The 27,055-nt window shown below is 40.2% G+C and overlaps 1 protein-coding gene across 1 annotated transcript in view; it reads left to right on the plus strand.

Moving 5' to 3' along the window:
- The first annotated feature begins 1,359 nt into the window (after positions 1-1,359).
- The window catches only part of Neil3 (nei like DNA glycosylase 3), a 45,474-nt gene continuing 19,778 nt past the window's right edge, over positions 1,360-27,055 (plus strand). Inside the window, exons 1-2 of the mRNA XM_005066686.4 lie at positions 1,360-1,598; positions 15,377-15,501. Coding sequence (XP_005066743.1) covers positions 1,443-1,598; positions 15,377-15,501 — 281 coding nt within the window. The 5' untranslated portion in view covers positions 1,360-1,442. The remainder of the gene's footprint in view (positions 1,599-15,376; positions 15,502-27,055) is intronic.

The raw sequence follows: 27,055 nt of genomic DNA on the forward strand, positions 1-27,055 counted from the left end.
CTTCGTCATGATCTAAAAAAGCTAATGCTTCTCAGTCTCTTCTGTGTGAAGAGAGCCACTGTCGGATTAGCAAGTCTGCACTGTGTAAGCCAATTTTAAAAAATCCCCCTTTTATGTATTCATACCATTGGTCCTATTCCTCTGAATAAATAAGTAAGTAAATAAGTAAATAAATAAGTGGATAAAAAGTTAAAATTACTACAGAAAAGAAGACAGAGAAAGTACAAAGGATATTCTGGAAACAGAAAGTAGAACTGAGTTCCTTAACTTTATAGAGTTTTCCCAGAATTTGAAATGTTTATAGCAAAGTGTCTCCATGTAAATGAACCCTGCTGGAAGTGAATCTCCTAGCTACAATCAAACCTACCTTGTAACCGTTAGAGAACTGTGGAGCCAAACTATCCAGCTAGACTTTGCCAACTTATGACTCACAGAGACTTTTAAATAAGAAATGATGTCACTCATTAGATAACAATAAACAATACAAAGGTAGAAAGTGAAAAGACTTTTCTCCATCCATGGACAAAGATCAGAAGTCAATTTGAGTTAACCAGAGTCCAGCTGGTCCTGAATGTGATGTAGAGAACTATAACCACTCATCTCTCCCATTAGAAAGCCACTAGACGAATGCCCACATTTATTTTTCCACTTTAACTACAGTACAGTGCTTGACTTTTATGAAACTACAAACTGACATTGTTTAATGTGCTACATTTCAGCTCAAAAAAGGAGTAAGTTCTTTATAACTTACAGACTTTGTGGAGCCACTAGAATCATATATGAAGATGTGTGTTCACCTTTGCTCAGCGTTGTGGGTAGTTTGAAAAACCATGTAATGCCCTCAAGTTTATAAAGAGTCCTCCTTCATGAAAAGGGGAAAAGGCCAAATTAACATTCCCCCAGTACACGCCAAAACAAAACGGACATATTGCTTTGGGTGCAGCACACGTAAGCATCTGAAAGTGAGGAAGTCTTTAATTCAGACAATATTGTTTGTCTCCCAAAACGTCCTCTCAGCTGTTGTCCAGACTCTCGGGTCAGAATAAGACTTATCAAGCATATTTAGAGGATGGTTTAGGGAAAGTGCATGGGCCGAGTTGTTGGAACATAGTTGCTAAGTTTTCCAAGTCCCAGTTCCCCGCGTTCTTACATTAACTCTGGTTCTTTGGACTCCTTTCACTGGGCACAGGACACAGATGAAAAAGTGCATGACCCGCAGTGTGTGCAGTACACTGTGACCTGCAGGTTTCCGGGGTGGAAGCGGCATCCTGGGCGGGGCATGGACGCAAGGGGAGTGGTTTGGGTGTTGATGGGCGTGGCGTAAGGAATCCAGGCGGGGCGGGACGCGCGGGAGATTTGAGCCGTGATCCAGGAAGTTAAGTTGTCTGGTTGTTTTTCAGTTTGGCCTTGCAGCTCTCAGCAGTTCAGCGCGGCCTACAGAGATGGTAGAAGGGCCAGGCTGTACTCTGAATGGAGAGAAGATTCGGGCGCGAGTGCGGCCAGGCCAAGCGGTGACCGGCGTGCGGGGACGAGCTCTGCAGAGCCTGGTGGGCCCTGCATTGTCCCCCGAAGCCTCTCGGGCTGAAGTCTCCTCCCAGGTGAGTTGATCCTCTGTCCCGCAGGGAGCCTGCAGCAGAAAGTGGAGTGCGAGCAGAAACAGCCTGTTTCTGGGACCCTTGGCTTCGGCATCTGCTCTGGTTCCGCTGTTCTAGGGCCTGTGTTTCCTAATATTTATCGTTAAGAAGTGAGTACTAGCCAGAAGGTGGCTAACAGTGCTAGATCCACGGAAGGTATTTTATTTTTTACAAGCCACCTCTGTAAGTCAGTCCTCAAAAGATGTTTTCTGACGTCTACCGTCTACTGTCTTTGACAGTACCGTCGGATTTGTGCAAGGTCTGGTGTTTTCTACACATTGTAAGTCTGACCTTTTAACATTAAGTTCTAGCCCTTCGATTGCCTAAAAATCTGCAGTTGATAAGTAATATAGAATTCTAAAATTGCACATGGAAAATTTAGCACTAAATTCTCACTCAGCCTAATATTGCCATCTAATGAAGGGGCAGTAAAACCTAGTTCTGGCTTCCTTAAGTGAATTTATTTCTTTTTAAAGAAAATTGTAGTACAGCTTCTTGCCACTCAGCCGTACATTGCAGATGGCTAGATAGTCATTTGGTAAGAACTTAGAATTGCACTGAAAATATTCTGATTAAGCTATCATGCTTTTAAAGCCCTTTGGATGTGCGGTTGATTGTGTTTCGTGAATACAGGCAATATTGTGCTATACTTCAATTTCTCTTGTGAAACTTCGTCATCACCCTTGGTCTAGGAAAGAAGTTTTCTGTTATGAAATTAGCATATGTTTCTAACTTGAAAGACACCAGGAAAACGTATTTTCAAGCTGAGGAAAAAAAATGTTTTGGATCTGTTAACAGTTGCGTTTCTATTTATTTTGACTTCATATGTCAGCAAGCGCTCTGTACTTTTTTTAAATTAGCATGTTTCTCAAAATTATTTCAGAGTACTATAGAGATCTGTGTTAATGGTCTCTCTAAAGTTTTTTTTTTTTTTTTTTTTTGGTTTTCGGAGGCTATCGGTCCATCCCGGCCTCGAACTCACAGAGATCCGCCTGCCTCTGCCTCCCGAGTGCTGGGATTAAAGGCGTGCGCCACCACCGCCCGGCCTTCTCTAACGTATTAATGTTGATGAAGATCACTCATTCAGCAAAATAATTGAATACTCTCAAAGTACCAAAGTATGGGGAAGTGACAGTAACTTTGTTTTTATACTGTAATTGAGAAAATCCCTAGCCATTCAATAAATGATAACACGAAGGATTACAAACTGATAATTTTTTTAGACGAAGTATGTGGTTCTCTGATGGGACTTTGGGAGAAACCAGAGAAGTCTCTCTTGGGGAGGTAACATAGCTGATATATCAAGGGGGCATGGGAGATAGAGAGTTCCTGGAATGAAAGTGAGCCAGTATGCAGAAAAATAGCACAGAAGGGCCTGAAAGGAAATCTGTGTGTGTGTGTGTGTGTGTGTGTGTGTGTGTGTGTGTGTGTGTGTGTGTGTGTGTGTGTGTAAGAAGGTGGTTTGATACGAAAGTTCATAGGCAGATTATAAAGGACTCCGTGTACCACATGTTGGACTTAGATGTTTTTGAGTTTAATTTGTGTGTGTGTGTGTGTGTGTTAATTTTGTTTATGTGCTTGTATGTGTGTCACAACATAGGTTGGGACCACTTACAGGGTTAGCTCTCTTTCTCCAGGAACTGACATCTTCAACCTTAGGTGCTGTACCTGCTAAACCATTTTCAAATACTTCACGTTTGGGCCTTTTTCTGTGTCTTTGGCATCTTGAGAAAACTTGAATTGTGTTTAAGATTTATTTACACTTTGGATAGTACCCTGTGTATTGAAGAAGAAAAAAACTGGAGGAAATCTCAGGTGAGCTTTGCAGTGATCCAGGTGAGGAGCTTGGGCTCAGATGCTGATGGTAGAGATTAAGTGAGGAAAGCCAGCCACTGTGTTAGAAGTGAAGACTGTAGCTTAGCAATGCTTAAGTTATGAACATCTTCACTGCTACCATGATTTGAACCATTCAACACTAATGCTTTGTTATATGCTCTGTGCTAGTCAGTGGTAAAATAAAACCAAATAAGGTTCCTGCTGCAAGAAACCAAGATTATGTTGTAAGTGATCATCTCACTGGTGTTTGGGCAAAATAGTATTAACCATTCATTTTAAGTTTATTTTAATCACCTGTGACAAAACACAAGGTACAGTTCGTCATGCGAAAGGATAATACCACAATAAAGATAAACCAGATGATACAGAAAGGGACTATGGGGGCTCAAGGTGAATTTAAATTTAATGTGTAGAAAGTGTTGGATCAAGGTTTGATCTGTCTCCAGACTCCAAAAGAAATACTCTTATGTATGATATAGCAACTCAGTAATAAAAGATTCAGTAATAGCGTGGTTAATGCAATGGTACACCATAAGCCTCTGTACGTGCTAGCTATTTCTTATTAACTGAAGAAGTACGACCTTGGGTTTTGGCGGTGCCCTCCACCATTTACATTTCGTTCACCTCAGTCAATTATCTGCTCTGATAATTCTCTTCATTCCTGTGTTCAGATGGCACCAAAGAGTGCATCTTGATAACCTAATATAAGTGCTTTATTAATGGTTGAGCAATGATTAGAGTCCCTTGGCAACAGTACTCACTAAGCTATATTCCACAAATAAATAGCCCTGCATTTAAAGCTATTATGGATAATGCCTTAATAGAAAGGAGAGCTAATTATTGGGATAGAACCTTGTGGTTAGGATGAAGAATCTGCTTCTATTGACATTGAATTGAAAATCAATATGGGACTAATAATGTCGCTTTCACTGAAGTTCTAAATACTCTCTTGTGACTGCATTTTCTGGGCCTTTGATCTAAAACAGCATAATAATAACCTTTGTAAATATCAACAATCTTTTGCATCTGAGAGGGATGTTGAATCTGTACTAAATTTCATTAAAATATGGACCATTGTCACAAACTTCTGGCAAGATCATTATTGTAACAGATGATCCCCTGTTCCTTAGGCATATATGCCAAAGAGCTAAAGCTATTTAATGTTTCTGCTGCTTCCTTGAAATGATTAGTTTTCTCAAAGCAGCATTTAAAAATAATTGCATACTGTATTCTTTACAGTACAATGAGTATGAAAAAAATAACAAAAGAGAGCTAAAGAAATATTAAGTCGCCATTTAAAATAAAAGATTTGAGCTTCAGATAATCATTCCAAAAGCCAAACAAAATGTCTTCCCTCAGGAGCTACTGCCAGAAGGAACCACTTACTCTGTTTATCGTCTAGCATTTCTCTTTGTTCTAGTTTAAAGTCCATAGAAAACCACTAATTCCCTCCATCGCCCTGAGACCACCTTCAGCCTTATTTTGAAGAACACTTGGCCGTAGAAGATGTTGGCATCCGCCAGTCATCTAAACGCTGTTTTACTTTTCTAAGTTGTGGCCCACTGTCTTGTCAGTTTAAAATCAAGCAACCGTTTAAAAGCACATTGCATCAAACTCTGCGGGAGCTTGTGGGACCTTATGGTAAGAAACAATAGCAGAATGTAAATGAACATGTTTGCCTAATGAGCTCTGAAGAGTCAATCCTCCAATTATAGTTGTTGGGTGGATATGGTATTTTAGTGAAATCAGTTGTGTAATCTGCATGTGCTTTTAATCTGCTTCCCCCAGAATGAAACAGTTTACTCATAAACATTCATTGATTTGAAACATGCTCTGGCTGTTGTGATGATTCCTTAAGATTTTATACACATGACGCCAGGCGGTGGTGGCACACACCTTTAATCCCAGCACTTGAAAGGCAGAAGTAGGCGGATCTCTGTGAGTTTAAGACCAGCCTGGTCTACAAGTGCTAATTCTAGGACAGCCTCCAAAGCCACAGAGAAACCCTGTCTGGAAAAACCAAAAAAAAAAAAAAAAAAAAAAAACCAAAAAGATTTCATACCTGTACTTAATATGTTACCTATATTTAGTCATCTGTATGATACTTTAGAGCATCATGAACAGGCCAGGCATTTAAATATGAGTTGAATGATGGACAAAAGCTAGACTTCGAATAATGTAAATGGCTAAGTATTTTTTAAAGAGTCTGTATGGAGTCTCATTATGACTCTGTGAACCTTTAGTTGTGTGTGTCATTTGGAGACATGCATTGCTTCATCAAAATACAGAAGCCCCATAGTAAGTCTCCCCTAGTTCAAAGTAGAAAAAAAATATGTTTTTCTTGCCTTTTATTTGAAAGGATGAGTTAATCAAATATGCAAAAGGTTTCCTATATATTTTATAGGACATGCATCATACACTTCTTGCCTTTTAAGTGGGCACTGATAATGACTTCTCCAGAGACTCAAGGTCATTGTCATTAGGCCTAGCATTATACAGACTCAAGAAAAACAAGAGTGATGAAGTGAATTCTATTTTTCTACAGATGAGGGTGAGTGGTGAGTTGTCTATGACTGTTGTAGCTTTGACCCAGCATTGTTTCTGATGCTGGAAAGAACATCTGGTCATCGTTACTTTTGTTACATCTCATCTGGAGATGTTTGCCCTCACATCTTACTTTATTTGATGGTGGGTAAGTTAGAAGACCTAAAATCTCTTAGCTTAGCAGTCAGCAAAATAAACATTTTTATGATTGCTCTTCTTTTGCCTGGAACACAGTTGTCTCAGCAGATCTATTCATGTTGGAATATGTTAGAATACCCTCTTCTTTTATGAAGAGTGTGTGTTCCCTTGATGTCATCAGGTGAGATACAGTGTATTTAGCCTTTGCAAAAATTCTCAAGAGTGTAGAACACATTTCATGTATGGTCCTAAAGACATTATTTTGGATCTTAGGAATAATTTTGAAATTAGGGTTTTTGAGGGTTTAGATTGATAGATAAGTGACCTACAATTTTAAAAAGTATATTACTGAGACTATAAAAGTGAATAGGATATTCTCAATGACACCACTATACAACTGAATGAGAATCAAAACATTTGTCTAGGAAAGTCTTATTTTTCTCTGAAAAGTTCATCTTTCTGGTTCACCCACAGATAGGCAAGATAAATGGTAATCAGCACAATAAATCATGTGCTGTCTCTGAAAATATATGTTGTTTTGAAGATTTCATATTATTAAGCCACTTGAAAATGGGAAGGTGAACCCTACTCAATCATACTTAAAATTGTGGCCAAGGAGATTTTCATCTCTATTTCAGACAAAGAAAGAAAAGGTTCAAATGTTCAAATAACACAGTAACAGGATTATAAGGGTCAACATGAGAAAGTCAAATACATATTGGGCAATTGTGTATAGTTATAGCAAAGATAATAGCCTTCTGGAAATTAATTTCTGAATTTGTCTGGACTGTAGAAGCTTATAGAAAGAGGTGATAACCTTAAATTCCGTGGCAGGACAATTGAGTATCTTGTAAATATCTTTGGTTTATTGCAAAAGCCTTGCCCAGTCTGTATGCCGAGACTCACAAAACATGATGGTGAAGCAGGCAGTAAGAAATACACGAAGGGACTGTGAGAGATAGTCAAGTGTGGTGGAAATCTTTACTTTGCCCCAAGTGTTCTGAATAGTTGATTATTTAAAAGTGACATGTCTTGGGAATCAGTTGTCTTGGGCAAAGCACCTTCATAATGGATAACCCAAATGTAAAAATTATCATTACATGTTGTTTTCCTCCAAAAATGATGTATCTGGGTATGCTTCATAAAGTGCGTTTGAATACCAAATGGACCTGTCAGAAAGGAAAGGCACAGTGGGATGGGGTTCTTTGGGATTGGTTGCTGAGCATGAGTCAATCTGATTGGAAAAGGTTGCATGACGTCTAAAGTTCTCTTTCCTTTATGGGACTTTTGAAGGAGTGGTTATGGAACTTTATTTCCAGGTAGCATCTGAACTGTGCTCCTTCTACCGCAGATCATTAGAAAATAAAAGATTGGTTTTTGTTTTTCCTTCTCTTTTTTTTGTGAAGAAATTTTAGTAATGGTAATTGTAAAAAGGGCACGGTGGTAGAGACAGCAAGCCTCTATTTTAAATCCAGTCCTGGTTTTAGGAGGGAAGGGATGAAGGGTCTATTTTAATTCCATGAATGTTACAAATATCCCCAGACACCATAGAAAACCCTTGGGGAGACTAGCTAAACAGAATCATTGTCCCCAGGGAACTTACATAGGTAGGGGAGAAATACAAGTCACAGTCAGATAATAATTCAGTGTAATAAGTACCATGGCAGTGGATAAGCATACAATCTGCTAAGTGTGGCCAGCAGAAAGCCTCATGATTATTCAGCACCCCAGGTAGGCAATAGGGAAACATGAGAGCTAGAGAGGTTCATAAAGTATATATATAAATAAGGAAGAAATTATGTCAGCATTCCCTTTAATTCCTAAATACCTCATTAGGTTAAAAAAAAAAGCCAATTCTTTAAAACATATTCAAGCTAAGGCCACACAGCATCTGTGGCTAGATGACTTTCTTCCTTGCCGAAGTCATTTGATAGCTTCAGGTCATTGTTTTCCCATAAATAAATATTTTCCCCATCTCTGTTCATTACTCTGCCTGCCCTTCTGTTACCACCTACGTTATACTTTTGACATTCATTGGGCCATAAACAGTTTTTTTTCAACATGGTAGAACCTTTAATTTCATAACTGTTTTCAATTTTTCTTGGATGTCATAATGTATAGTGTTTTTAGCTGTGAAGGATAGGCTAAAATACCAGTGGAGCAGTGAGACGTGTATTACACCTTTAAGAGTATTGTTTGAGGCTCTCTGAGGCTCTCTCGGCCACAACGACATATTTCACTTTTCACTGACAGCTGTGTGAAGATATGTAATGGTCTCATGCATTTTAAGTGTATTGGCCTTTATATTTTTGGATTACTCCTCCTAGGCACAACAGAATTGATTTGCAAGGGCATATGGTCTCCTCCGAGTTGTTAATGAGTAAGTGGTCCAGGAATCATAAAGGTTTGAAGGACAATCCATGAAGGTTTTGTTTTAGAATACTAAGGGATAAAAATTCCACATTTAGATCTTTCTACAATTTGTTAGTTAACAGTAGATATACTAACTGATTCTGTCTAAGACAACCCTTGCTGCCTTGAGTAATTAAACCAACTGTATGTTTATATATATATATGTGTAGGGGTATATAGAGAAAGAAAAATTTTTTGAAATCAAACCCTGAGTGTGGTGTTTTACGTGCCCTTCATTGACTATATAGGGAACCATATTCTCTACCTTGTATGTTCTATATACTCAGTTAGCACATGGTTAGAAATTACCTGAGAAAAATCTAGAATAGTATCAGTGTGAAGATGATTGGATCTCTCCCTCAGAGGTATCATTGTAGCCATGGGTATCTTAATATTGGGTCCAAAAGCTCAGACTTCAATTAAAACTCATATTTTCCATTTTCTTTTCTATAGGATGCTTCTGAGATATGTGTCTGAATATAGTTGTTTAGCATTGAAAGGTACCAAAAATTACATATCAATTTTTCTATTAATATTTTGATTCTCTAAGTACAATAAACAGTGGTACATTGCTGCTGAATTCAATTTCAGTGTTCTGGCAGTGGGACAATTGTCCTTACAGGGTATAAAATATCTGTCAGATATTGGCCAGGTTTTCAGAATCTGTAAGATTAAAAAATTCAGGAGAGCTATATGTAGCTAAGTACAGATTAACTAGGTAAATGACTAAGAGCATTTTCTTTCAGTGAGATTAGGACTGTTAATGAGATTTAGTTGAGATAACTAGATGTGTCTTTTGTGCTATCCAGTAAGAGTACAAGACTATTCTTTTCATAGATGTCTTGGTAGATTTCAAATGAGTGGATGGAACAGGTGATACCATTTGTCTGAGGGCATTGGCTTCAACTTGAGATGGACCAACAGGTTACGTGGAATTTTTGAGGGTCCGGATCCCTGGGGCCTGTATTTCTCTTAGTTGATGGTCTTGTTTCTTCGTTTACTCAGAAAACTTAATCAGTAGATAAATACTGACTCCACTTTATATCTGTATCATCTACCCTTCATCCTGATAATAAATTGCGGGTCTCCATCAAGATCAACACACTGTGTGACCTTGAGCCTTCTCTTCTTGTTCACTAAAGATGGTGCTGCAGGGGCTCTGCTGGGTGATCACTTTTCACTGCTGAATGATTCCCATCACTGTGTACACACGAATCATCTCAAAACAAACAAAAATTTGCACATCTCCAATTCTTCTCATGTCCCACAAGTTCTGTACACTTTGGGAATTCATCCTGCCTTCTCTCAGTAACTCCTGCTTTCTATGATGCACTAGTGGGGTGTTTGCTATTATCCCATCTCTAAATCGCTTCCTATGAATTACTCCTGTGGGGCTGAGTTCAGGGTCCAGGCTCAGACTTTGTCTTACTTGATTTGTCAGCAGCCATTGACACGCCCTCTTCTTGGAATGTTTTCCATGTGCTCCTGGGATGCCAAACTTGTGGGCTATTGCTATTTGCTTGCTAGCTGTCTTCCTGGTTCCTCTGTTGCTTATGCTCTTTTCCATGACACCATAGCTGCTTCTTCCTCCCAACAGCTTAACTCAGGAGTACCCTAGACCTTTGTTGTGCTTGTGCTATTTATCTGGACATAGCCCCATCCATCTCATCTAACATCACTATTTTAGACAGTGTCTCTGGAGAACACTGAACAAAATTTCTACCTTCAAGCCCCAAAATCTCCTTAAACCCCAGAATCTACTTTTAATGTTTTCCTAACAGATGCTTCAACTTTTGTTTGTTTGTTTGTTTTGTTTTCTAAGACAGGGATTTTCTGTGAAGCCTTGGCTGTCCTCTTTCTCTGTAGACCAGGCTGTCCTCTGACTCACAGAAATCTGCTTGTCTCTGTGTTACGGATGGTTCTTCCTGCCAGCTTGGTCCTACAGCTGCATCAGCCCCAAATGAACACACAAATGCTGTTAGTTATAAATGTCTTGGCCAATGACTAGGACTTCTTATTTGTCTTGCTCCGTCTTAATTACTAACCTATAACTACTAATCTGTGTATTTCTACATGGTCTTATCTTACCGGAGAACACCTGACTTGTGTCCTCTCTTCCCCGGGCTCACATGATGATTCCTCCTCTGCCTACAACTCCCAGAATTCTTATCTTCTAGACAGCCTATCTCCTGTCTTGCTCCTCTATTGGCCAACAGTGTTTTATTCATCAGCCAACAGAATAAACATATGCAGAAGGACAGACCCATCATCTTGAGTGCTGAGGTTAAAGGCATGCACCACCACCACCTGGCATTTGACACTTCTACTTAGCATGGCTAAAACCAAACCCACTTTTTCTGTCCTATGTGTTTTCCTCAGATCTCTCTGTTACTTCCCTCTTTCTTATTATTCAGGCCCCAGACTAATCATTTTAGCTCTCTGTCTTTCCTGTTCCTCATTCAGTTCATCTGCAAATACTTTTACTTTCAAGACACTTAAAAAATGTGGCCATTTTCAGTATGCTATATCCTACTCATTCAGATCCCTATGTTTCATAGCTGGATCTTTGCAGTTGTTCAATAAGTAATATCCAGGCTCTCTTTCAGCCAAAATTCTATCTATCAGCCACTGAGTGTATTTAAAATACTAATGTAGATCATATTTCTGCTCCACTCCATTAAGGAGAAAAAGCCACTCCTTAAATTGGACCTTGGGTCACACAATCTGATTCCTTTTATATGTCAGGTCTCACTTATCTTTTCCCACTAGTTCTCTGTGCAGTGGCCATCTGGCCTGTGACACAAGAAAGTCATTGCACTTTTCTTCCTTTTTCCAAAGCCAGGGCTGAATCCCTCACCTCATTTAAAACTTGGTCAATGCCAATTCCCTGTTGGTTTTATTTAAAACTGCAACTGGCTGCACCCTCCTGGCAACCTTGCTTTCCTCATCGCTGTTTCTTTCTGAAATATCCTAAGAAGCTGTTTTCATACTCCTTTCCCAGTCTGTTCCCTACTAGAGTATGAGTGCATTTGGTTTACTTATTGATGCCTGTCCACCTTCTAGAACACATTCTGGAATATACAAGGAAGTCAATAAACTTTTCTGAAATGAACTAATCCAATTAAACAGTCATGAACCATCCATTTCTAATGGAAAGAGTTGTCTTTGTAGATGTCATGTGCCACTTTGGTTGTCAGAGAGTATCAGTTGTAGACAAAGCGAAGGGAATGACATGAACTGTCAGAGCTGTTGACTCCTACAGTTTTTACATAAATGATGTAAGTTCTTGTCAAAGCTGTTAATGTAGCAATTTGAGGCGACTTCACATCAGACAATTAGGACTCATTTACTATTTTATTCAGTGTTGTGACAGCATCCAAGTCTTTGCCAAGAGCCAGTATAAAGCATGGTGAAGTCAGAACTGGATGAAGGAAAGAACGAAAAAGTCTGGGCAGGGAGTAAGTGGGTAGGAAGAACCATCTAATTATGTGAGTTATGTAGGGAAGGGACATGGTATAGGAAAAGAAGTAATGTAGGAGTTAACAGAAGCATTTGTAATTGGCCAGATATTGGGTAGATGTTAAAGTTGGTATTTTACCTGCAAAAAGCATTGTGCCAAATGGGCTCAAAGCACAAGTAGCTATTTCCCTTTGAACCAAGAACTTGGGAAACATTCTAGGCCTGAGTGTGTGTGTGTGTGTCTGGTGTTAAATGGGATATGATTCATCACTGACACTGCTGGAAGTCCTAATAGAGCATTTCAGAGAGTATGTATGGTTAAAAGCAGATACTAATGAAGAATTTATAGGGCTCAGTAAGAGAGAGTTGACATTGGAATGGCAAAGAAACAAGGTTCGGAGACATTGATTTATAAGTGAAAATTTAAAATGACAGTAAGACTAAGTCTGGGATCCCAGAGAATGATATAATCTGTACAGAGACAAAAGCTACTCCTAAAAGATCTATGCCTGCTCTGTATTTCATCATCTTAAAAGTGTCCTGGCTAGTTTAAAGAACTTTTTACATACTAATTGGTTGCTATGGAAACCTACCTTGAAATCTGCAATTGTAGTCTATACTTGGCTTGAAGTGTATATAAGTGGCTTAGAGACTCCAGGAGACAAAAAAGCAAGACTCTTGCTGTTAGTCAATCCAGGACAGTCACGTACTCATTTACAAAAACAAAGCAGATATTAGTCTCTAGCCTGCCTTGCTAGTACTTGATAATCATACATAGGTCTTTGAGTTCATTTCTGAAAGAGGAGAGAATTCAGATGCAGAGTTCTAAGGACATGGTGACACCTGGACCAGTAATTCTGATGCTAGCATCTCTCAGGCTCCTCCACTGTTTTATGCAGAACTGGAAGGCTTTTGTTTTTATGTATTTATTAATTAGTCTGAGCCTGTAACTAATTCCCCAGTTCTAACCACTAAGCCAGTTATGGTAGCACACACCTTTAATCCCAGCACTTGGGAGGATGAGACAGGAGGATTTCTATAAGTTTGAGAGCAGTCTGGTCTACATGGTGAGTTCCAGGATAACCATGGCTACATAATGAGACCCAATCTCAAAGAACCAAGGGAAATAAGAAAGAGAAAAGGAAAAGGAAAAGGAAAGACTTAGAAAACCTCTAAGGTTCCCTGAGCTTTAGGCATTGGAAAATAAGCACGAGCCATATCTAATGCAACCTTGAACAGTAGAAGGATGGCTATTCTTAGCCTTTTTACATATTTGCTTGTTATTTCACTATAGTTTCTTTAAAAAAAAACAAAGACCAATTTAATAAAAATAAAGAATAGAATCATTAGAAGTAAGCATTTAGAATAACACATACTCATGAACCAAAAGTTTGAAAATGGTGGGAGAATATTACTTCACCTGAAATTGAAGACCAGATGAGATGGTTTTTTACCCCTATTCAGAATCTTCTGGGCCACCTATGGCCTTTTGAGAAGAAAGAAAAAAAAAGTCAGAGGTAAATGACAGATTATATAAGATTAAGAATTAATGTGTACTGTGTAGTGTACTGTGTGTGTGTGTGTGTGTGTGTGTGTGTGTGTGTGTGTGTGTAATTGTGTTTGGGGAAGAGGACTAGAGTGATACCTCAGCTATTTAGAGAATTTGGTGTGGAATCATGGGGACCAGAGCTCAGATCTCAGCACCCACCTACCAAACCGAACACCTTTTCAAGTGCCTGTAACCCAGCCCTTCGGGGTAAAGACAGGACACTCACTGGGGTTGACTGGATTTCCACCTAGCTGATAAAACAGGCCTCGGTTCAGGGAAAGACCCCATCCCAAAGGAAAAAAAAACAGAGCGAGGAAAGGGATACCCGAGGACCTCTTCTCACCCCAGTGGGTATTCATGCAACCCTGAAACATGCGAGTCTAAATTCATATAGGTGGATGTAAATACAATTTTAAAAATTATTTCACATAGATTAGGGTTGAAGAGAAGGCCTCACAGTGAAGAACACTTGCTGCTCTTACAGGGACCTGAGCTGATTCCCAGTATCCACACTGAGCGCCTCATAAATCCTTGAAATTCTGGCTCCAGGAGATCAACCGCCTGCTCTATCCTTGAGGGGCACCTCTGCATACACACTAACACACACTAAAAGTAATTTTGAAAATCTTTTTAAAATGTGCGGTTATCATCTGTGCCTATTTTCCCTTTTGTAATGATGCATTTATTGTTATTTTTATATGCTGAGTGTCTTACCTGCATTATACACGTGCACCACATCTGTGCCTAATTCTTGAAGGGCCCAGAGAAAACGCATGTGGTCCTCTAGAATTGGAGTTAGTTATAAGTTCTTCGAAGGTGCTGGGAGCCGAACTCAATCCTCTGCAACAGCAAAGAGTCTTCTTGCCCACTCAGCTATCTCTCCATCCTTATTAAATATGTTTAATATTTCTATTAAATGTTAAATGTTCTCTAAATGATGCCTGTGAAACATATCTAAATGATACAGCATGATATAAGGAACACTGGTACATATACTGCCCAGATTAAGAAAACAAACATTGCCAATATCTAAACCAAATCCCATTCCTTACCTTCTCCATGAAGCAGCCTGTATTTCATATTTATGTTTTACTTTAGTTTGTTTGCGATCACATGAATTGGAATCCTAACTATATTGTTCAGTTTGGAAGGCTGATGGGAAAGGGCATTTCGTTTTTCTTGGTTTAACATTATGATTTGAGTGGGGCGGATCTTGAATTCAATTCCCTACTCTGGACACCAAGGTCTCATTCCTTAGCTCTCCTAAGTGTCATTGGGTTGCAGCCTAGCTCAGGGCTTTGCTGGTTCTCTCTAACTTTTAGTGTGGATTTTTGACTTAACTATACTTGCCTAAAATTTCACTAGTACACTTAAAAATCTTTGTTTTCATATTGCTTTCATTACTTTCAGCAGTCTAATCAGAATACTCCTTCAAGGACCTTGACTATATATAGTTCTGGAAGTAGAAAGTTTTATTTGTTTTAACAACATTCTCATAACTTTCTGTAATTTCATGTAAAATTACACACACACACACTATAGTCTTGGGGAAAGATCATCTTCATTATTTACAGTGACTTTTATTTTTCAATTAAAAACATTGGCCATTTTCTTTTCCAGTCACTGCATAATAATTGAACAAAATGTGTGTATAGATGATTCCATTATTTGATGTCTTAGAGTTCACTTTTCTTTTAGGAATGAACCCTGTTGTGGAATAATAGGCATGAATGTAAGCTTTGCATTATAACTGTGTTTAAAGGTTTCATGTGTGTGTGTTACATATGTATGTATTTCCTTCCAGACTGCTACAGTGAACACTGGGGATTGTGCCTGGGAATTCTTGAGACTACTTAATGGATATGTTTACAGTGGTGTGGAAACCTTGGGGAAGGAGCTGTTTATGTACTTTGGTCCAATAGCTTTACGGTAAGACAAACCTGTACAATAAATACATCATGATGTTCCACGTTTAAATGTATTTGGAAGCCTTTGCTTGCAGCTTGCCAGGTTTCACATTTCATCACGTAGAAAGTGTTCAAGTGTTCCAGATTTATGAGAGCTCCAATATGAGAGGATTCTGTCATGGGAAGAAATAAGTCTAAGAAGAATACCTTGTGATGTCCTCATTACCTGGAATCCATTCAGTTTGTCTTTCTTAGGAAGAAAGCATTGACAGCCTAGCTGGGCTTCTCTTGTGCATTAGAGCCATGCCTCTGTTCTGATTTCAGCGAATGTTAACTACTTTTGGTAACATGCCTTATTCTGGATTTTTGAGAGACTCTAATTTGGTTTAAGTGCATTACTAGACTTTTTTTTTTTTCTGTTTATTTTCTTTGCCCGAAGCTGCAAATGGAATTTGGGAAGTTAAACAATTCCTAATCCCACAGACATACTAAAGTTCTTATGAGAATATATGGATAATATATTAGCAAAAAACAACAAGCCATGTATGCATGTATATGTATATGTATGGAGAGATATATATTTGGCCTTGATTGAGTTGATAACAATCAGACTTGCATGACCACCTATTTACCTTGCAGGCAAATGAGACAGGTCTATGAGTTGATATGTCTGTCAAATCGTAGTGTGGTTTTAGGTTTTGGGTTTGACAAACTTAATGTGTTTGTTTCCTGGAACTTTTTTTTTTTTGGGGGGGGAGGAGGTTGTTCCTTTAAGACATTGACCAGCTATCACCTCAAAAGGAAAGGAGAAAAGAGCTGTTCCTGGATCCCATGCCTCTATGTGAAGGTGACTAACACTCAGCGAGGTGACGTGACTCTCTGATTGTTATTTATCGCGTCTCATCTACTGCATATTTGGAGTACTTCAGGTTTCTGTAATTGATTCCCCTGTGAGGTGTTCTCTTAGTTGTCAGCAGCTTCTGTCCTTGGGCAACGTTGTCGTATTATGGCTTTCCTTAGTCTGGAATTGATAACATCAGCATATGTCTACTGGTTCATGCACTAATGATCTATTGCCGGTTACATTATTACTTTGGTAGATTGATGTGATTAAAAGTAAACACTTAGAACTGCACAGAGTCACACACAAAGGGATCCATGGATGATAGTGGAAAGCATGGATGTGTTACTGATTCTTGGTGTTAGGTATAGATTTATTTTGGTACGATGAAAGGGAGGCTTTTACCAAATGTTCCCCACTAGGCTGATAAAGAGGGAATCATTTCTCAGTGAAGAGCTGTCAGTAAGTGTTCCATAAAGTTCTAAACAAGGGCAATCACATCTTCAAGCTACGTGAGCAAGGATCATCCCTGGAGAGTGCCTCTCTCAGTATATGGGTGGGAAAAGAATTCACTGGCTTGCTTACTTTGAATTTCCTACTGCCCTAATGACTATTCTATGTAACAATTCAAGGTCACTGGCAGGTGTTGGAATCTGAGCTAAGCGATCAAAAATCAACTGCATCCCACATGACAACATGACTTTAATTTTTTAGAAATGCACTCCTAACCTGTGCTTCTTAGGGAATAAATGACTTCATCAAAGAGAGACAGTGTTTGTGTGAAAAGTGCACATCTGTGCACTGTAGAGAGAACTGTAGTCTTCATTTTCAACTCGCTTCCTAGCCACAGTCCTTGTCTGTAGCTCAGAGAGTACATAGCAAGAAACATACTTAGGTGATTTCTCTCAGTTCTCCAAATAACAAAGGCTGAGATAATCAGAATTCCCTTTGAATGTTAGTCATAATGCATGTTCATTCACAGGGAAATTATCAACTTCCAGGGATTCGTTTGTTTATAAAAGTGAAATATACTGTAAGAGAATCATTCAGTGGTCAACTCTAAGAGAGCTAACTGTATAAAAAGCCCCACTTGAGAAAAATCCAAATTAGAGAGTGGAATACTTTTGTTAGGAAATGCTTTATCCAAGGGATCTTAATAGTACTATGGAATACTAAATACTGTTTCATGCGCACTTCTTTTAAAAGCATTGTCGTAGCATTGTGAGATTAATACCTTTGTTAATGCTCTCTTCAACAAAAGCAAGGTGAAACAATTTTTGCCTTTATTGTTGTCTAGTATGTTCATGTGGGCGTACATGCCACAGCACTTGTGTGGAGGTAAAAGAACAAATTTTGGAGTCTGTTTTGTTCCCATTTTATGTTGGTGCTAAAAAACTCAGGACACCATGCTTACATGGCAGAAGCCTTTACCCACAGAGTCACCTTGCCAGCCCTAATTCTTATTTTTGCTATAAATGCAACAAATATGACCACAAACAGATATAAAAACATACAATAACCCCACTGCCATATCTCATTTTTGTTTACTTTAGATCCATATATGACTAGTACAGCATGTACATGAATCAATGTGTCCAATTAGTCAGATCTACCTTACAGAATAACTTTCAACGTCAAAATGGATGTAACTATTCCATTTTTAAGCACTTGGATCTTTCCAATTTCTGATTTATGTGACTGCGATTTGCAAGCCTCTTCAGATACTGGAAACTGTATTTGTAATATGTTATAGATATTGCCATTGTGTTTTCAGAATCAGTTTTGTAGTTTAAATGGTATGACCCGCATATCTGGTATACATTAGATAATACAACCATTTTCCTGGTTTGCCAATCTGCCTTCATGGGGTCTATAAACTACTTACAAAAGAGTTTTACAGCGTAAAGACACCTTTCATATTCCATCACAAAACATGCTGAATGAATGATCTTAAGTACAATGAGAATTCTAAATTAAACCATATATGTCATAATCATGAATACTTTGTGTCCATAGACATATGGGTGTTTTCCTGCATATATGTATGTATGTATGCCCTGAGGGGCCAGTAGAGGACATTTAAGTTCCATGGGATGGAAGTCACTGATACCTGTGAGTCACTATATGCTGGGAACTCAACCCAGGTCCTCTTAAAACCTAAGCCATTTCTGCAGGCCCTTGGTTTTTGGTTTTTACTACTTTGTTAGGGGTGTGTGTGTGTGTGTGTGTGTGTGTGTGTGTGTGTGTGTGCTTGTGTGTTGTGTGACTATGGGGTCCATGTGTGTGTGTGAGGTTTTATTTTTTCCTCCCTGTTTCTATCCAATTGGCCTGACTGACTGGCACTTTTGCTGTGGCAATTACATTTTCTCTAGTAAAGTTCTTTGCAAAGCTATTGAGACCTCATCTGAGATCACCATGTTCTTTAATGGATCCAGGTATCCATTCCCATCAATGGTACAGTTTCTTAAAAGTAGTTTTAAAGTAAGTTTAAGTATGACTCATCTTGCCTCATTCGTTTTTTTAATGTTTTTATTTGTTCTTTGAGATTTGCTTACAATGTGTTTTGATTGTATTCTTTCCCTTCCCTCTACTCCTTCCAGACCCTTCCATTCTTCCTACCCAGGGGAGCCTGTTGGATGGACTGGAAGTACTTGTGCTTTCCATCGTGTTCCCTTTCCTCAATAATGCAGGGAGATGAGTTTTTAAGGTCAGAAAACACATTGACGTTAGCTCAGCTTCCTTTGCCCTTGTACACCCAGCGTTCCAAGGAACAGCTGTCTCGGCATATATTCAGAAAACAGGTCTGTTCTAAATAATACTGTTGGTTGTAACTGATACTACTTCACTTTGGTTCTTTGGCCTTCCAGAGAGCCCTGTGTATGTGTTCAGGTCTTTCATTGCCCCCTTGAGGTGGGAATAGGAAAGAGTTTTAGGGGCATACTCCATGCATGTGTGGAAAATTAGAAAAATTGAATTTTGAGGGATCCTTCTATTCTTACCGTACCCTCTACTTTGTTATGATGGATTATCCTTTCTGCATCTTGCTAGATAGTCTTTTACTGAGAATGCCTTTGTTTTCATTAAAGATGTTGTCCTAAAGTTTTATGTTCTTATACACCTTTCTATTTAATTCTGGCATTGGGATAATACTGTCTTCCAATGAACTGTTAATTTCTCTGTCCTTTCTGATTTTGATATATGTTTGTACTGAGACACTGTTAACTTGCTTATTGTGTTTGGAGGCCTCGGAAGAAAGGAGAAAGCAAAACAGATGACATAAAAAAAATATGTAACAACCAATGTGATAGTTAATATTGATTACCAACTAGAATCATCTACAAGATAAGCCTCTGGGCATAACTGTCAAGGATTATCTAGATTACATTAGCTTCTAGCCATGACTGTAAAGGAGTATCTTGATGAAGTTATTTGAGCTCTGAAAACTCAAGTCTAAAGAATAGCGGCCTAGGTACTGGGCTGCATAAAAAGGGAGGATTGTAGCTGACTAGAACACAAATGGCTTTCTTCTTCCTTTTTTCAGAAACAATGTGAGCAGTTTTCAAACCCTGACTGCCTCTATGGAGATATATATTGTCTCCATAGGGATATATACTGCCCTGATGGGGGTGTATTCTGCCTTGGTAGGGGTATACACTGCCTTGATAGGGGTACATACTGCCTTGCTAGGACTGTATACTACCTTGATAGGTGTTTACACTGCCTTGGAAGGGGTGTGCACTGCATTGATAAGAATATATATATGTGTGTGTGTGTGTACACTCTTGAAGTTTGAGTCAAAGCCAACCCTTCTTTCCTTCTCTGACCGACAAGCTTTTGTCAGAGTGTCTTACCACAACAACACAAAAGTTAACAAAGACAGAGAAGTGTTGCACAGAGAGAATGAGGATTTAGGATAAGTCAGATGATCTAAAACAAATACTTGTAACTTGGAGCCAGTGGACAAAAAGACGTTTTAATAGAGTTAAAGAGGAATTTTCCTTGGCAAACCCTGCGTAGTAGAAAGTTCAAAGAGCCTCAAATAGAAACAAATATCCCTCACACATACCTAGTGGTTGTGCTAAAAGCCAAGAATGAAGAGAAATCCTGCAAACAACTAGATTAAAGGAGACATATGAAGAAGCAAAGTTGAAAACTACACTGGGCTTTTCATCAGAAACTCTGCAAGACAGAAGACAGCAGGGAAGCCTCCAAATTGCCAGAACAATAAACCTCTCAACTGAGAATTCTAAAGTCACCGAAAGTGGGCATTGAAAATGAAGGGCGATAAAGACTTGAAAGGAAACAAATGAACAAAGCTATGAGAACCCAGCACAGCAGACACCCAACGTTGAGAGGTCTGTCTGTCTCACGTATGGGATAAATAGCTGGTAAGAATTTGAATTTGCACGAAGAAAGAAGAGTAAGCAGAAAATATAGCAGAAAATAGATTTGTTGTCTTAAAGTGTGTCTGAATCAATGCCTTTCCCTTTGTTTTATTTGTATTACTCAGTGTTGTTCACTTTTGAGTGCAGTTCGTTAATCCTTATTGCTGATGGTTTTTAGTTAAATGATAAAATTTCTCATTTGTTCATGTGTCTTAATTTAATATGTCAATCATTAACATCAATGAATAATTATATAATGTAAATTACTCTAATTATTATTTCATTATCTCTCCATTAAAATTCCTTTTTTGACTCCTATTTCACAGTTGATATTCAGTCTTTTAATTTTTGGGTATCTCATAACATGTTTATAAGTATATATATTCATTATACTATGTTGTATATAATACATAAATGTGAATACACACATATGTATAAAAATCTTAGATATCATTTCTAGAAGACCCTTAGGTAAATGTTTAAGCTTAGAAATGGAAATGACTTTTCTATTGAGTCCTTAGCGTATGGACTTGAGTAAATCTAGTAAGCGGTTCAGTGTTTATTGGATTTGCTGGGTTGAGATAAGTATTGGATCCCCAGTTCCTATGTACTCTCCACCGATGCAATAAGCCAAATCAAACCGAATTAATAAATCCAGATTTAAAGGACGGAGCGAAGCCCAGAAGCAACTCCCAGGTGGCACTCAGGAAGTCAGGAGATAGATCACATGGCAAGTCTGTGGGGCAGGTCTTAAATACTCCTGTAGGTGTGGTCTTGAACAGCTGCAGGGAGGGGAGACTGATCCTTGACAGGCTTTCTGAGGGGCTGGATCCGAATGGGAGGAGTGAGGCCTGAGGGGAGATTCCCTACAGGTTGTGGTTGCTTTCCACTGCTTTTATGACTTCAGAACTCCAGCTCCTCACAAATCTGCTGTAAGAATGACATGAGGTAGGTTCAGGGTCCCCTGAGAGGCTATCTAGCAAGTAGAGGTCCTTCTAATGCCTATCTTGAGGCTCTGGGTAAGCACCTTCCTTCCTTCCTGATCCTATTCCTAAAGGACTAAAGGCTGCTTGGGAGATGCAGGGGGATGGGCCTGGGTGTAACTAAGCTCTCTGCCTGCTCCCACTCCTGCCCTGTCGGCAATTAGATTGGGTTCACAAAGCTGGAGAAACTGAGGCCATTGGGAAAAAGGGGGTAGCTCTTGGAGGACAGAAATGGAGACTGGGTGAAGGCCCCTGTCCACTGCTGACCCAATCTATCTGTCCATGCCCACTGGAAATCCCCTCTTCCTACCTCCTATCATTGTGTTGAGGGGTGCTACTCATGGCTAAGCTGTAGCTGCAGGCTGTGAAATGGGCTCCAAGTCTGAAAGGGTCCTTTGCGACTTCAGTGTAGACCCTGCCCATAGAGATCTCTTGTCCTTCAGGCTCCACCCCACAGAGCACTCTGGCTGCCAGGGCCTGCAACAGCCAGCTCCCAGGGCCCTGGAGACCTCGGGCTGCCAGGCTTCATCACAGAGCTCCGGATTACAGCATCAATCCACCCACTCCCCTCCAGCACAATGGTAAACTATTACCATTTGCGAGGTGTGAGGTCAAATGCTTCCTTTCCTGCAAGGAAATTTATGAAGCGTTTTGCAAGCTGCCTTTGCACTGGCACCCCAACAAGAACCCACCTAAGAGGAGGCTGAAAAAAACTCAGGCTAGTGTCTTGAGGCCTACGAAGGCCTGTCAGACGCTAAAATGTCATCCATGTATGACTCTGAGGTCAGTCTTTCACATTTGATGTGGAAACACCAAAAACGGTCAGCGACTGCAAGATTCACAAAACATGCACAGTGGAGAGTGGCCAGGAGAGTCTGTGGAGGAAGGAGACAAAGCTCCTGTCAGTGATGGTGAATGGAAAGGTACTCCAGAAGTGAACAAATGAGAGCCACCCAGCCGGGTCCTGGGCCAGCCACCATCATTAGAGACTGCAGTTAATGATCAAGGGTAATAAATGTGGCACTTGAATTCATACAGACACCTCTCCCACCTTTAGAGGTGGAGTGTGTGACTGTAGGCCCACCGTGGCTGCCGCGACTAAAATCTAGACACTCCCCTCCACTACAGTAGCAACTACTACTAATGGTTGGGTGTGCAGTCAAATGGCTTCCCAGGAAACTAATGAAGCATATTGCAAGCTGGCTTTGCCTTGGTACCCAACACAAAGCCGCCAAACAAAGAGCCTGAAATATCAGGCTGGTGCCTGAGGTAGATGCTGAAAAGTGATCTGTTCTTGACCACGAGGTATACGGGAGGGCTGGTGGAAAGTATGACCCATCATCTGGTTTCCATGGGGCTTGGATAAGTTCCAGGCATTCATGAAGGCTTTCTTGTCCTCTGATAACTAGGGCCCTGGTAGGGGCAGCCACGCCCTCTTGTGTGTGGAACCAGTCTTCATTCAGATTAGACTTTTTGGTTTTCATCTGGTTCCTCAGGTTGCTGTTCATCTCTAGGACTGGAAGACAAGGCATTGCACAACAAGGAAGAGGAGAATCTTATCTTTCTGTCCCTTAGACAAGTTGCAACCCTGAGTGACACTGTTGGGTATCAGGGAAGCCCTGAGAGCCTCCAAGGAAGGAGACAGATAAGTCTTCCCTCAGTATTGGAGATTTTGAACGTTAACGGGAGGCTCTTTTGGCAGAGCTGAAGGAGGGCAAACAGGGAATCAGGGTTTTGGCTGACATCTGTTATTTGAATGACAAAAATGCTAAGTCCTGGGAACACATCAGAGCATTAGGATGTTTGTAAAGCGAAAGGGCTCTTCACAGACCAGATGCAGAATTGGTACTTCTCAGTGAACCACCGCTCTGCTTGGCTGCTGGACAATGCACATGTTTCCTCACCCCTGATAACGAGTCCACGGTAAATATGGATGCCACCAAAGTCCAGCTTGGTGAACCACTGAGTTTTACTGGGCTTACTTACAGGACTATGGGTGAGGGGTTATACCAGCATGAATGACTCCAGCATGGGTGACAGGTCTCAAAGTTGGTAACCCGGGGCGCACTACACAGCCGCCAGGCAGCTCAGCAGGTGCCTCAGTTGGTCTGAACTTATTTCAGGCAGCTCAGCTGGTTTCTGCTTCTTCCAGGGAGCTGGTCTGATCTTGGAGTCATCCCTGTGGTTCGTCGGTTTGTCTTTGCCCTTCTGAGAGGGATTATTACTTTTTATTGCTTTTTCTGGCAGGGAGTTGCCTAGTGAATCTGGTTGGGTTCAAGGCCATCCTAAATATATTTTGAGTTGTTTACCTTCCTGCTTAAGGAGCTTCTCGGTAGGATGGACTCTTTTGACCTCAAAGGAAACTTAGGCAACAGAGGGTTGGACCCAGGACTTCCCACATGGTAGGTAAGCACTCCAGCAGAGTTACATCCCAGGCCCAACACAAATATTTTTGCTGTTTGAATTACATTTTGGCTCATACATAAAGACAAAGAAATTGCCCACATAATTAACAGTGTATGTACAAGTGGTTTGTTAGATGATTAGAGACAGGGTATTCTAAGTCTCCAGCTGGCTTCAAACTTGCATTGTAGTAGAAGATGGCCTGGAACTTCTGACCCTTCTGACAGGTCTATTGCACATGTTTTAGAAACAAAAACATTGTCATAACTGGGGCTTCTGGCTTACGCCTGTGATCCCAGCCACTCAGGAGGCGGAGGCAGGGGGAATCAAAAGTTCCAAGTGAGGTCATGTTTCAGAAATGTACAAACAAACAAAACAAAACAAAAAAAATGGCTGGGATGTAGCTCATGGATTAAGAGGCACAATATGCCAGAGTTTGAACTTAAACTCCAGAACTGAATGGCATAACCACAGCCTGCTATATATAAAACAATGGGCATTGTTTTGTGTGTTCCAACACTTGGATACACACTGGCAGGACCAGGGAACATTTAGATTCTAGTCACTTCCAGGGATGGACCATCAGTCTCAGGGGGGTCTGTTTTTGTACATGATCCACCATAGTGCCCACTCAGGCAGCAGTGTTAAGATGTGTGGTGGGGGCGAGGTTGCCTAGGTCCCTGAGCTTCCATACGCTTTCTGACTGTACTTGTCTGTATGGAGTGATTTCCATGCACACTTCTTCCTGTTCTGTTGAAGGTGAGTGAGATATTTCATTCTTCTAGCTGTTGCTGCTGTTGTTGTAGTCTTGAGACTAGTCTCACTGTGTAGACCAGGCTAGCCTCCAACTCACAGAGATCCTCCTGTGTCTGCCTCCCAAGTGCTAGGATGAAAGGTGGGCACCACCACACCTGGCCTGGCTTTTTATTCTGGGTCTTTCCATGTCTTGCAAACTTGTCTCCCATTCTACAAACATTTTAAACATTAGTAATTCTTTTTGAACATTAGAAAAAGAAAGAAAACGATCTGGCTGTTGCTGGTGCTGCATGGGTGATGGGTTTCCCCTTGTCTCTGCTCAGTTGACCCTGCAGATTCAAGTCAGGATCCCCTCTCCCTTCCCCTGCAGTAGACCACTGTTGCCATTCCCTGTGACCATCTTCTGATAGAACAGTGGAGAGAGACGAGGGTCTCATTTCTTCTCAAGGGGCTTTTGTGTAGACCACAAGCTCACAGCCTCTCTCCTGGCCATGACCGGCAGTCTGTCTCTGTCATGACTTCTGTGGATGTTCTTGGAGTCCAGATTGTCCCCTTTCTCCTCCAGAAGGAGAAGGAACAGATTCTCTGCTGGATTCTGTGCCAGTGTTGACTCCCAGGGAACGACAGCTTTTGTTTCCACCTCAATCTTAGCGGGTGCACTTCAGCCCCCACCTGGTGGCAAAAGGGTTTCCTACTTTATCCCAGGCTTTTACATCTTGTAAATCAGGGCCAAACACACTGCTGGGCCAGGGGAGGTCTCCTGATCCATCTGCAGATACGGGCAGTGATTGCTTCTACTCCCTCAACTACACCTTCCGATCCTTCTGCTTCTTGTTAGAGAAGCGGACCAGAAGCAGACAGGGTTTCCTAAGGATGTTTCCAGGGTGCAAAAGGCAGTGCTTTTCACACCCAGATCCTCCACGCATGCGGGCAGGGATAATAAATCATCACATTACTTTCCTAAAAACTTGTAGCTTTTCTCCTTGCCCATTTTGTTAATGGTAGCTTTTGCATAAAGTCTTTTTCCCGAATGTAATATGGGCCCATGAGCTGATATATAGAGCATAAAATCTCGGTGTCATAAAACCTCGGTGTTGGTGTCAGTTGTTCTAATAAGACGGATGCTTGCTGTGCCTCAAAGGGTTTCATGATACGGACATGTGTATTCTTACTGGAAAAGGTAAGTAACAATACACATGGCGTTTATTTGTTGATTGGAGCTCAGTCATCACAATAGTTAGCTATTTAATAATAGAAATGCAAATTAATACAAGGTAAAGTAGTTTTATGTGCATTTTGCCTCTCAATCCAATGTATTGCCTCTCAATCCAAGACAATGGTGTACTTGCTTTGTTTGTAGTTCCTGTTGGGGCTACTCCTGCCTTGGACCTGGGTCTTAACCTTTGAGGTTTCTGATGTGGATGCAGTTTCATTATGGAACGTGATTTAGAATCCACTTTATGGGCCATGCAGCCGAAAAGATTTTAGATGTGATGGCTTCTGGGCATGACAGTTGTACACCTTTCACTGAGGCTGAACCTCCATAAGCTAAATTATGAAGTACTTACAGGCACACATTTTTCCTGTCAAGAATGATGGGGCATGTAAAATTCATTTATGATTGATAGCAGGCCACACAAAGTTTAAAACCCACATTTTAAAAGTTAGACTTGTTAACCTTGTACAATACCATAAGACGACGCTTTGGAATTGGAAGCACACAGCAGTAACATTTGCTGCCAAAAGAGCCATATTTATTAACTCAACAAAGCTATAAGGAAACAGATTTGAAAGGCAGAGCACAGTATTTCATCTGGAGAATAATTTTTGATCTTCATCGGAGGTCTCACAAAATCTCTTCTTTGTAACTGGACATGCTAATCAATTCTACAAAATCTGAAAGGTTATGAATTTTTCATCACTGCATTTTGGCTTTGAAGTTAACTGTAAATATTTATAAATCCCTTCTTCCCAATATATATAAAAGTAAATGAAAATGAAAAGAATTGGACAAGTTTTTGACTCATCCTCTCTCCATCTGTGTCTATCACAACTCCCCCTTGTTTGTGTGTGTGTGTGTGTGTGTGTGTGTGTGTGCAATACCTCAATGCTTAGCTCAGTGGGGAAGAGAAGTGTATGTTAAACTGTAGCCCTTGTTTTACAAATCTTCCAATTCTCTGTGGCTACACTAAGGAATCTGAGTGTTAA

Source organism: Mesocricetus auratus, unplaced genomic scaffold (genome assembly GCF_017639785.1).
Source record: "Mesocricetus auratus isolate SY011 unplaced genomic scaffold, BCM_Maur_2.0 Super-Scaffold_100026, whole genome shotgun sequence".
NCBI classification, from domain to species: domain Eukaryota; kingdom Metazoa; phylum Chordata; class Mammalia; order Rodentia; family Cricetidae; genus Mesocricetus; species Mesocricetus auratus.